This window comes from Symphalangus syndactylus, chromosome 20, assembly GCF_028878055.3.
Source record: "Symphalangus syndactylus isolate Jambi chromosome 20, NHGRI_mSymSyn1-v2.1_pri, whole genome shotgun sequence".
In the NCBI taxonomy this organism is placed as follows: Eukaryota; Metazoa; Chordata; class Mammalia; order Primates; family Hylobatidae; genus Symphalangus; species Symphalangus syndactylus.
In genome coordinates this window covers 50,092,079-50,104,748 of record NC_072442.2, presented here as the reverse complement: position 1 = coordinate 50,104,748, position 12,670 = coordinate 50,092,079, and the positions used below count along the sequence as shown (strand labels likewise).

Sequence of the window (12,670 nt, the reverse complement as noted above, 5' to 3'; positions counted from 1 at the left end):
AATTGGGGTTTGTTTTTCTCACATACAAGAACTCTAGCGGGTAGACTGTCCAAAGCTAGTATTACTGTTTCTATAGTTAGGGACCCAGGCACTTCCCTTCTGTTCTGCCATGTTTAGTACGCTGGTGTTTATAATTGTTGCTTCAGGATCATAGGTGGCTGCTGTATTTCCAGCCTAATTATCATTTTAGTTAGGAGAAAAGTTAAAGAGACAAGAGCTAGTCAGCCAACACTCTTCCCTTTTAAATTAGGAAAGTAAAAACTTTTCCCGACATCCCAGTCAGAAGATGTTTTTACATCTCTTTGGTCAGAACTAAATCACATGATAATTTCTAGACAAGTCACTATCCAAGAGAATGAAAATGATCTGATTTAGATTAAACGCAATTTATCCCTTGAGGCTGCAATAGTATCTTACTCTCTTAGAAATGGGCTTTGTTACCAGGAAGGAAAAGGTCTTTATGGAATCTGCCACATCTATACTGTCAGATATCAAAAATTAACCTAAAACTAAACTTTTAAAACTTAGAGTATTTATGGATTTTTGAAAAGCAACTAAAATATATGTTAGATGTCATCTGTTGCAGTTTGTTTCCTATCTAATATCTATGTTTATAAGAAATCTTTTAACTTTTAATGTTGATATGATTGTGTAAAATATCCCATTGTTACCAACTTGACAAAAATTCCAACTGATAGTGCCTGTAAAATATTTCAAAATTTGGCTAACTTAATTGATTTTACTTCGTAGGTTTTTCTCTTTTTTTTTTTTTTTAATTTTAATTTTAATTTTTTTTGTAGAGACAGGGTCTCACTATGTTGGCTAAGCTGGTCTTTCACTCCGAGCCTCAAGTAGTCCTCCTGCTTTGACCTCCTAAAGTGGCGGGATAACCATTTTGAGCCACTGCACCTAGGCTTGTTTTGGTTATTTTACGCTTTTTTTTATTATGGAGAATTTTAAAAGCAGACATATAATTGTACTAATCCTATGTACTGATCATCTAGCACCACCAACAATCAACCTCTGGCCAGTCCCACCTCATCCGCTAATACCACCCTTCCATTTATTTAAATTTATTTATTAAGAGACAGGGTCTTACTGTGTGGCCCAGGCTGGTCTCAAACTCCTAGGCTCAAGTGATCCTCCTGTCTCAGCCTCCCAAAATATGGGGATTACAGGCATGAACCACCTCGCCTGGCCTCCTTGAATATTATTTCAAGGCAGATAGCAGATACCATTTAATCTGGAAATATTTTATTTAAGGATCTTTTGTTAATAACCACACTATTATCACATTAAAAAAATAATGCTACATGATATCAAGGAATTATTTACAGTTTTCTTGGGTGTGATAATGGTAGTATGTTTATATTTTTCTTTTTAAAAAAATCCTTGTCTGACAGATACATACGTTTGTGGTATCTGAGACTTGCTTTATAATTCTCCCGTTTAAAAAAAACTTTTTTAAGTGGTGGGAGATGAAATAAGAATAGCACTGAGTTGGCCAGTGGCTGACGCTTGTAATCCCAACCTTTTGGGAGGCCGAGGCAGGTGGATTACCTGAGGTCAGGAGTTCGAGACCAGCCTGGCCAACACGGTGAAACTACTAAAAATACAAAAAATTAGCTGGGCGTGGTGGCGGGCGCCTGTAATCCCAGCTACTTGGGAGGCTGAGGCAGGAGAATCGCTTGAATCCAGGAGGCAGAGGTTGCAGTGAGCTGAGATCGCGCCATTGTACTCCAGCCTGGGTGACACAGTGAGACGCCATCTCAAAAAAAAAAAAGGAAGTGGTAGTAGTGTCTGGTTGTTTCTTTTTTGGGGTTGCCAGCAACCATTGATTAATACCTCAAGTGGTGAGTTCATTAAAGCTTGCAAAATGGTGATATTCTATCTTCCTTCTTTGTTTGCTAGAATACTTTTTTTTTTTGAGATGGAGTTTTGCCCTTGTTGCCCAGGCTGGAGTACAATGGCGCAATCTCAGCTCACTGCAACCTCCGCCTCCCAGGTTCAAGTGATTCTCCTGCCTCAGCCTTTCTGAGTAGCTGGGATTACAGGCATGTGCCACCATGCCCTGCTAATTTTGTATTTTTAGTAGAGATGGGGTTTTTCCATGTTGGTCAGTCTGGTCTTGAACTCCCGACCTCAGGTGATCCGCCTGCCTCGGCCTCCCAAAGTGCTGGGATTACAGGCATGAGCCACCGCACCCAGCCGTTTGCTAGAGTACTTCTATGAAGAAAAGCTTCTCACCGAATATTTGCTTAGCTAGAGGTATGGGAATGGTAGGATAAATGCTAGATTATTTAAAGTTGTTATTCCTTTTGATGCTCAAATTGTCCCATCTTTGGCCAATGGGAACCTCTTCAAGTTGGCCTCAAGTCTTTTTTTTTTTTTTTTTTTTTCTTGAGACAGTCTTGCTCTGTCACATGGTATGGAGTGCAGTGGTGCAATCTTGGCCTACTGCAACCTCTGCCTCCCGGGTTTAAGCCTCCCTGCCTCAGCCTCCTGAGTAGCTGGGATTACAGGCACCTGCTACCACACCTGGTTAATTTTTTGTATTTTTAGTAAAGTTTCACCATATTGGCCAGGCTGGTCTCGAACTCCTGACCTCAGGTGATCTGCCCGCCTCAGCCTCCCAAAATGTTGGAATTACAAGTGTGAGCCACTGTGCCTGGCCAGCCTCAAGTCTTTTTGACACGCCTTACTAGTCTTTGATAATTTCCTTGCTATCTAATAACTACTGTAGAGATTGTATATTTCCATGTTATTCCAAGGAGCTTGGGGTTTTTTTAATTGGAAAAAAGTGGACACCATACTTTGGATACTAGGAATGCTCATTGATAGAAGGCAGTCTTTGTTTCTAGGCCTTTCCAGTATTAAGAGCTAGCAAATATAGGAGAGTGTGTATTTCCTCCCTGAAAAAAAAATTGGCCAGATGTGGTGGCTCACACCTGTAATCCCAATACTTTGGGAGGCTGAGGCAGGAGGATCACTTGAGCCCTGGAGTTCGAGACTGGCCTAGGCAACATAGACCACATCTCTAAAAAAAAAAGCTTTGAAAATTAGCCAGGCATAGTGGCTCAGGCCTATAGTCCCAGCTACTTGGGGAGCTGATGGGGGTGGACGGCTTGAGCCCGGGGGGTTGAAGCTGCAGGAAGCCTGGATCATACCACTGTACTCCTGCCTGGGCAACAGAGCAAGACCCTGTCTCAAAAAAAATTAAAAATAAGGCCGGGCACGGTGGCTCACGCCGGTAATCCCAGCATTTTGGGAGACCGAGGCGGGTGGATCATTTGAGGTGAAGAGTTCGAGATCAGCCTGGCCAACACGCTGAAACCCCATTTCTTCTACAAATAAAAAATTTAGCTGGGCATGGTAGCAGGTGCCTGTAATCCCAGCTACTTGGGAGGTTGAAGCAGGAGAATTGCTTGGACCTGGGAGGCAGAGGTTGCAGTGAGCCAAGGTTGCGCCACTGCACTCCAGCCTGGGCAACAGGATGCGATTCCATTTCGAAAATAATAATAATAAATAAAAAATAAATTATGAGTTCACACCAATATTTTCCATTCAAATTCAGGACTGCAGAGCATCTGGGGTTTGTATGTCTGTTTTAATCAGTTTTATTAAGATACAATTTACATACAATAAATTTACCTCTTTTAAATATACAAATTGATGAGTATTGACAAATGTATAACCATCTCCACAAAGGCAATGTAGAAAATTTTCATCACCCCTTAAAGCCCTCTTATGCTTTTTTTTGAGACTACCTCAGTAGTAACCACTGCTAAATTTATCAGAGAACTGCACACCTGGATTGTATTTTGACAGAACTTCCTTCCAACCCAATTGCTTTTAATAATTTTTTGTGATAAATTTTTACCCAAAATTTTATAGAATTTATTTACAAAGAAATTTCGTAAGCTGTATTTCTCCTACTGGTGTGGTATTATGCTAAGGAAACAGGTCTGGAGTCATGAAATCCTTAGGTGTCTAATTTTTCTAACCTGTAAGTTTCTGTGCTACTGCAGATCTCAGTTACTGTCTCTGGTGGTGGGTGTGTGCTGCGGAAGAGTCAGAGGTAAGGCACTAGTCCATTTCCTTCCAGGACAGTTAAGGAGAAAGAAGGAAATGAGCTCCAGGCATCACAAATCCACTGTTGATCATTCCTCTGGCCAGGTCTCCCCTTTAAATCCTTAGGGAGAAGCAACACAGAAAAGACAACTTCTTTAGGTCGTAATCCCCCATCCCTGAGAGTAGAAGAGGCAGAAGGCCAAAAAGTCGACCACACATGTTTGCAACTCCTCATCCCAGTAAGATTTCTGTGCTGCCCTGGTGTTACCCTGCAGATGCCACCTTTTCCCAGTTTTCTACTGGATTATTGGTCTTTCTCTTAATGATTTGTAAAAGCTCATAATATTATGAAACTCCATACAGTATCTGAGACCTGGGCTCAAAATACAGTCATGCATCACTTAACAGTGGAGGTTACTGTTTGAACAGCATAGAGTGTACTCACACAAACCTAGATGGCATAGCTTGCTACACGCCTAGGGGGGTGTGTGGGATAGTCTGTTCTTCCTAGGGATAAACCTGTACAGCATGCTACTGAACACTAGGCAACTGTAGCACAATGGTAAGTATTTGTGTATCTAAATGTGTCTAAACATAGAAAAGGTACAGTAAAAACATGGTATTATAGTTTTATGGGACCCCTGTTTTATATTTGGTCCACGAATGACTGAAATGTTATTATGCAACACATCATGGTGTTTTCTCCCTATTCTTTTTTTTTTTTTTTTTTTTTTTTTTTGAGATGGAGTCTTGCTCTGTTGCCCAGGCTGGAATGCAGTGGCACGATCTTGGCTCACTGCAACCTCCGCCTCCCAGGTTCAAGCAATTCTCATGCCTCAGCCTCCCCAGTAGCAGGGACTACAGGTATGTGCCACCGCACCAGCTAATTTTTGTATTTTTAGTAGAGACGGGGTTTCACCGTGTCGGCCAGGGTGGTCTCAACCTCCCAACCTCAGGTGATCCACCTGCCCCGTGGGATTACAGATGTGAGCCACTGCGCCTGGCCCCTAGTTATCCTTTGGATTTAGTTTATGATTTCTAAATGTAATTTTTAAATGTTTCATCTAATTAAATGATTTATCTAATTAAATTTAACAATCCTTTATGTCTTCTGGGTTGTGAGTCATACCTATAAAACTCCTCCCCACTTCAAGATTATTTTTAAATCCCCCGCGTATTCTTCTAGCTCTTCTGTGACTACATCTATCAGAATTAATTTTGTTGTAAAGAATGAGGTAGGGGTCCAACTTTTTTAATGTGATTCTCAAGTTTTTACAATATGTTGAATAATCCATCTTTTCCCCATTGATTTAAGATGCCATATTTATCCTACACTAAGTTACTGTATATATTTAGAACTACATCTGTACTTTCCGTTCCATTGTTCTACTTGTTCAATCATATACAAATACCATGCCTTTTTTTTTCTTTCTTTTTTTTTGACACAGGGTTTTGCTCTGTCACCCAGGTTGGAGTGCAGTGGTGCAATCTCAGCTCACTGCAGCCTCTGCTTCCTAGGCTCAAGTGATCCTCACACCTCAGCCTCCTGCATAGCTGGGACTACAGGCATGCACCAGCACACCTAGCCAATTTTTTTTTTTTTTTTTAATAGAGACAGGGTTGCCCAGATCTCCTGTGCTCAAGTGATCCATCAGCCTCGGCCTCCCAAAGTGTTGGGATTACAGGCATTAGCCACCATGCCCAGCCCACATTTTTAAAATAATGATAAATTTATAATGTTTCTGAACCTTATGCAACTCTCTCATTTATGTTTCCTCATATGCTTCTTGAATCCTACACACTTTTTCTGTATTCAGTTTCCTTCTTCATAAAGTACATCATTTAGTTCTTAGTAGTTCTTTCAGTGAGAATGTGTGATTGGATAACCTTCTCAGTCTTTGCTTTAAAATGTATATTACCCTCATTCTTGATATTTTGGCTAGTGTGGTAGATATTTTAATGAGCTCTTTCATGCCACATCTTAACCTTCCTCCTATTTGGTGGGGTCGGAAACCGAAAAAATTATAGTCACTGTATTCCTGGGATCAGGGATGTGAGTATCTTCCACCAATGAGGTGTCCAGGCTGGGGTTCGGAGCAAAATGTTGTGGCTGAGAAGCAAGTGTCTGCAGTGGCAAAGCTCTCCTCCACTGTGGGCTCGTTTCTGGGTGTGAGGCAGCTGTGGCAGAGGCAACAACACAACAGTCACAACAGTAGTTTCCTGGTCTCCAGACTGTAAGAAAATATACAGATAGAGAGTATTAAAATTGAATTTAGCAAGGATGCAGGACACAGAATCAACCAAAAAGATTATTTCTTTTTTTTTTTTTTTCAGACTCTCAGCACATTTATTATTTGACTAACTCTTTTTTTTTTTTTTTAGAAAAGAACTGTTTTTTATTTAATCTGAAAAAGCATTCTTCATTGTGAACTTTTTTTTTTTTTTAATTATACTTTAGGTTTTAGGGTACGTGTGCACAATGTGCAGGTTTGTTACATATGTATCCATGTGCCATGTTGATTTCCTGCACCCATTAACTCGTCATTTAGCATTAGGTATATCTCCTAATGCTGTCCCTCCCCCCTCCCCCCTCCCCCCACCCCACAACAGTCCCCGGAGTGTGATGTTCCCCTTCCTGTGTCCATGAGTTCTCATTGTTCAATTCCCACCTATGAGTGAGAACATGCGGTGTTTGGTTTTTTGTCCTTGCGACAGTTTACTGAGAATGATGTTTTCCAGTTTCATCCATGTCCCTACAAAGGACATGAACTCATCATTTTTTATGGCTGCATAGTATTACATGGTGTATATGTGCCACATTTTCTTAATCCAGTCTATTGTTGTTGGACATTTGGGTTGGTTCCAACTCTTTGCTATTGTGAATAGTGCCGCAATAAACATACATGTGCATGTGTCTTTATAGCAGCATGATTTATAGGCCTTTGGGTATATACCCAGTAATGGGATGGCTGGGTCAAATGGTATTTCTAGTTCTAGATCCCTGAGGAATCGCCACACTGACTTCCACAATGGTTGAACTAGTTTACAGTCCCACCAACAGTGTAAAAGTGTTCCTATTTCTCCACATCCTCTCCAGCACCTGTTGTTTCCTGCTTTTTTAATGATGGCCATTCTAACTGGTGTGAGATGGTATCTCACTATGGTTTTGATTTGCATTTCTCTGATGGCCAGTGATGATGAGCATTTCTTCATGTGTTTTTTGGCTGCATAAATGTCTTCTTTTGAGAAATGTCTGTTCATGTCCTTTGCCCACTTTTTGATGGGGTTGTTTGTTTTTTTCTTGTAAATTTGTTTGAGTTCATTGTAGATTCTGGATATTAGCCCTTTGTCAGATGAGTAGGTTGCAAAAATTTTTTCCCATTCTGTAGGTTGCCTGTTCACTCTGATGGTAGTTTCTTTTGCTGTGCAGAAGCTCTTTAGTTTAATTAGATCCCATTTGTCAATTTTGGCTTTTGTTGCCATTGCTTTTGGTGTTTTAGACATGAAGTCCTTGCCCACGCCTATGTCCTGAATGGTATTGCCTAGGTTTTCTTGTAGGATTTTAATGGTTTTAGGTCTAACATTTAAGTCTTTAATCCATCTTGAATTAATTTTTGTATAAGGTGTAAGGAAGGGATCCAGTTTCAGCTTTCTACATATGGCTAGCCAGTTTTCCCAGCACCATTTATTAAATAGGGAATCCTTTCCCCATTTCTTGTTTTTGCCAGGTTTGTCAAAGATCAGATAGTTGTAGATATGCGGCATCATTTCTGAGGGCTCTGTTCTGTTCCATTGATCTATGTCTCTGTTGTGGTACCAGTACCATGCTGTTTTGGTTACTGTAGCCTTGTAGTATAGTTTAAAGTCAGGTAGCGTGATGCCTCCAGCTTTGTTCTTTTGGCTTAGGATTGACTTGGCAATGCGGGCTCTTTTTTGGTTCCATATGAACTTTAAAGTAGTTTTTTCCAATTCTTTGAAGAAAGTCATTGGTAGCTTGATGGGGATGGCATTGAATCTATAAATTACCTTGGGCAGTATGGCCATTTTCACGATATTGATTCTTCCAACCCATGAGCATGGAATGTTCTTCCATTTGTTTGTATCCTCTTTTATTTCATTGAGCAGTGGTTTGTAGTTCTCCTTGAAGAGGTCCTTCACATCCCTTGTAAGTTGGATTCTTAGGTATTTTATTCTCTTTGAAGAAATTGTGAATGGGAGTTCACTCATGATTTGGCTCTCTGTTTGTCTGTTATTGGTGTACAAGAATGCTTGTGATTTTTGTACATTGATTTTGTATCCTGAGACTTTGCTGAAGTTGCTAATCAGCTTAAGGAGATTTTGGGCTGAGACAATGGGGTTTTCTAGATATACAATCATGTCATCTGCAAACAGGGACAATTTGACTTCCTCTTTTCCTAATTGAATACCCTTTACTTCCTTCTCCTGCCTGATTGCTCTGGCCAGAACTTCCAGCACTATGTTGAATAGGAGTGGTGAGAGAGGGCATCCCTGTCTTGTGCCAGTTTTCAGAGGGAATGCTTCCAGTTTTTGCCCATTCAGTATGATATTGGCTGTGGGTTTGTCGTAGATAGCTCTTATTATTTTGAGATACGTCCCATCAATACCTAATTTATTGAGAGTTTTTAGCATGAAGGGTTGTTGAATTTTGTCAAAGGCCTTTTCTGCATCTATTGAGATAATCATGTGGTTTTTGTCTTTGGTTCTGTTTATATGCTGGATTACATTTATTGATTTGCATATGTTGAACCAGCCGTGCATCCCAGGGATGAAGCCCACTTGATTATGGTGGATAAGCTTTTTGATGTGCTGCTGGATTCGGTTTGCCAGTATTTTATTGAGGATTTTTGCATCAATGTTCATCCAAGGATATTGGTCTGAAATTCTCTTTTTTGGTTATGTCTCTGCCAGGCTTTGGTATCAGGACGATGCTGGCTTCATAAAATGTGTTAGGGAGGATTCCCTCTTTTTCTATCGATTGGAATAGTTTCAGAAGGAATGGTACCAGTTCCTCCTTGTACCTCTGGTAGAATTCAGCTGTGAATCCATCAGGTCCTGGACTCTTCCAAAAAGATTATTTCTACATATCAACAACATAAAATCAAAATACAATTTACGAGTTCAAGACCAGCCTAGCCAACATGGTGAAACCCCGTCTCTACCAAAAAATACAAAATTTAGTTGGGCATTGTGGTGCGCACCTTTAGTCCCAGCTACTCTTGGGAGGCTGAGGTGGGAGATTTGCTTGAACCCGGAAGGCAGAGGTTGCAGTGAGCCAAGATCGCACTCAGGCCCCAGTTTCTAAATACGGAGCTCTTCTTAAAGGAAGCAGAGCTCCCTGGAAATACAGCTGACACCAGAGCCGGGTCAAGACAAGGACAAGATGAACCTGGAATATATTGTTGGGCCAGAAAGTAAAGAAACACTCAACCGGGCACAGTGGCTCAGGCCTGTAATCCCAGCACTTTAGGAGCCTGAGGCAGGTGGATCATCTAAGGACAGGAGTTCGAGACCAGCCTGGCCAACATGGTGAAACCCCCAATCCCCTAAACCACAGGGCTGGGAGGGCTTTCGGGCTGGTGAATGCATCTGCATGCCCTGAGGGTGGCACTCCCCATGCCACAGGAACAGAAGTGCCTGTGCTTGAGACCCTTCTGGACTTCGCCCTGGGCACCTCCTCATCTGCATCCTTTATGCCTTTTTTTTTTGAGATGGGGTCTCACTGTCACCCAGGCCAGAGTGCAGTGGCAGGATCACGACTCACTGTAGCCTCGACTGCCTGGGCTCCAGTGATCCTCTCACCTCAGCCACCCGAGTAGCTGGGACCATAGATGTGCACCATCACGCCTGGCTAATTTTTGTATTTTTAGTAGAGACAGGGTTTCACCATGTTGCCCAGGCTGGTCTCAAACTCATGAACTCAAGTGATCCACCTGCCTCGGACTTCCAAAGTGCTCGGATTATAGACGTAAGCCATCACACCCGGTCTTCTTTACATTTTTGTAATAAACCAGTAGTAGTAATGAAACTGGTTTCCTGAGTTCTGCAAGCCATTCGAGCAAGTTATCCAGCCTGAGGAGGGGGTGGTAGGTCAGAAGTATGTGAGGCCTCGACTTGTGATTGGCATATGAGTTGGGGGGCAGTCTTATAGGACTGAGCTGTTAACCTATGGGGTCTGATAGTAACTCCTGATAGATAATGTCAGGATTGAATTATTGGTGTCCAGAGAGTTGGAGAATTGATTTTCGGTGTGGAAAAAACCCACACATTTGGTGTCAAAAGTGTGAATGGAGAAAGCTTACCTTTAAAATGCTAAATATTATTTCAAGGATATGATATTTTATTTCTTTTGTCAGAACTCTCTTGGAGTCAAGATTCTGCCACTTGGCCGGGTGCAGTGGCTCACACCTGTAATCCCAGCACTTTGGGAGGCCAAGGTGGGTGGATCACTTGAGGACAAGATTTCGAGACCAGTCTGGCCAACATGGTGAAACCCCATCTCTATCAAAAAATACAAAAATTAGCCGGGTGTGGTGGTGCATGCCTGTAATACCAGCTATTCGGAAGCCTGGGAGGCAGAGGTTTCAGTGAGCCGAGATCACGCCACTGCACTCTCCAGCCTGGGCGGCGACAGAGAGAGACTCTGTCTCAAAAAAAAAAAAAAAAAAGATTCTACCACCTGGCCAGGGCCTGTGTGTGCCAACATATGTTCTTGTGCCTGCCTGGACGTCCCCTGGCCTCACGCAATCATGAATCCTGCCCACAGGCCTGAACACCCACATAATCTACCTCCTTGCGCAGTCACACACTGCATAGCAATGTTTCAGTCAACCACAAACCAGGTATGTGACAGTGGCCCCTAAAATAATAACATATTTTTACTGCACCTTTTCTGTTTAGATACAAAAATATCATTGTGCTGCAATTGCCTCCAGTATTCAGTACAGTAACATGCCTTCAGGTGTGTAGACTAGAAGCAATAGGTTACCATATACCCAGGTGTGGAGTAGTGGATACCAACTAGGTTTGTGTAAATACACTGATGTGCACACAGTGAAATTGCCTAATGACACGCATTTATTAGACCCTATCTCTGTCATTAAGCAACGCATGACGATGCTTCCTTCTGCCTGTTTGGCTGATCTCTCTCCCACTTTCCTCCCATTGGCTTTGCCCCTTGACAAAGGGGCATCTTCAGTGAGCATGTGTGGGCCCCAGGTCCCTGCATCCTTGCTGATCTTGATAATTCTGATCTGATGACTTTTCTGATCCGATAAGCCCTCAATATCCAGGTGTCCATCCTGGAATGTTAACAAGGTAGTGGTTGGAAGTGTGGGCTTAGCCCGGCATGGTGGCTCATACCTGTAATCTCAACACTTTGGGAGGCTGAGATGGGAGGATTAGTTGAGCCCAGTAGCTTAAGCCTGGGCTTAAGGCTGAGGTGGGAGGATTGGCCAACATGGCAAAACCCATCTCTACAGAAATACAAAAATTAGCCAGGCATCGTGGCATGCATCTGTGGTCCCAGTTACTCAGGAGGCTGAGGTGGGAGAACTGCTTGAGCCTGGAAGGTCAAGGCTGCAGTGAGCTATGATCCCATCACTGCACTCCAGCCTGGGCAAGAGAGTGAACCCCTGTCTCACAAAAAAAAAAAAAGAAGAAAAGAAGTGTGGGCTCTGGTGTCACTCAGCTCTGAGTCCCTTTCCTGTTTCGACAGGTGTTAGCTAAATGACCTTGTGCATCAGTTTCTTTTTGTATGAAAAGAGGGAAATAAGAGTACCTGCCCCAGGCCAGGTGCAGTGGCTCACACCTGTAATCCCAGCAATTTGGGAGGCCGAGGCAGGTGGATCTCCTGAGGTCAGGAGTTTGAGATCAGCCTGGCCAACATGGTGAAACTCTGTCTCTACTAAAAATACAAAATTAGCCAGGTGTGGTGGTATGTGTCTGTAATCCCAGCTACTCAGGAGGCTGAGGCAGGAGAATTACTTGAACTCAGGAGGCAGAGATTGCAGTGAGCCAAGATTGCGCCATTTCACTCCAGCCTGGGGAACAAGAGTGAGACTCCGTCTCAAAAAAAAAAAAAAAGAAAAAAAAAGAGTACCTGCCCCAAAGAAGTATTGTGGGACTATATGAGGACAAGTACACAAAGCACTTAATAATAGTACCTGGAACATGCTATAATCTCAATACATATTAGATATTATTGTTGTCATTTTTAATTAATTAATGTGTTTATTTATCTACTGAGACAGGGCCTCACTCTCTTGCCTAGGCTGGAGTGCAGTGGTACAGTCACGGTTCACTGCAGCCTCGACCTCCCAGGCTCAAGCAGTCCTCCCACCTCAGCCTCCTGAGTAGTTGGGCCTACAGACATGCTAATTTTAGTGGCAGTGACGCCTGGCTAATTTTTGTATTGTTTGTAGAGACAGGGTTTCGCCACATTGCCCAGGCTAGTCTTGAACTCCTGGGCTCAAGCAATCCTTCTGCCTTGGCCTCCCAGGGTATTGGGATTATAGGCGTGAGCCACCACACCCACCCCATTGTTGCCATTGTTCTAGTTGTTGTGATAGAGGAAATGTTG

The 12,670-nt window shown here is 42.5% G+C and overlaps 1 protein-coding gene across 17 annotated transcripts in view; it reads right to left on the bottom strand.

The window, feature by feature from the left end:
* Positions 1-3,588: 3,588 nt before the first annotated feature.
* MILR1 (mast cell immunoglobulin like receptor 1) overlaps positions 3,589-12,670 on the bottom strand; it is a 32,458-nt gene continuing 23,376 nt past the window's right edge. For 4 of the 17 annotated variants that reach the window (XM_063629364.1, XM_063629366.1, XM_063629367.1 and 1 more), the window contains one exon: positions 5,308-6,303. In XM_063629364.1, the coding sequence (XP_063485434.1) occupies positions 6,065-6,303 (239 nt within the window). In that variant the 3' untranslated portion in view covers positions 5,308-6,064. Of the gene's footprint in view, positions 6,304-6,417; positions 9,170-9,290; positions 9,479-12,670 lie in introns of those variants that run through there. The other 13 variants (XM_063629383.1, XM_063629378.1, XM_063629382.1 and 10 more) reach the window with 6 other exon arrangements.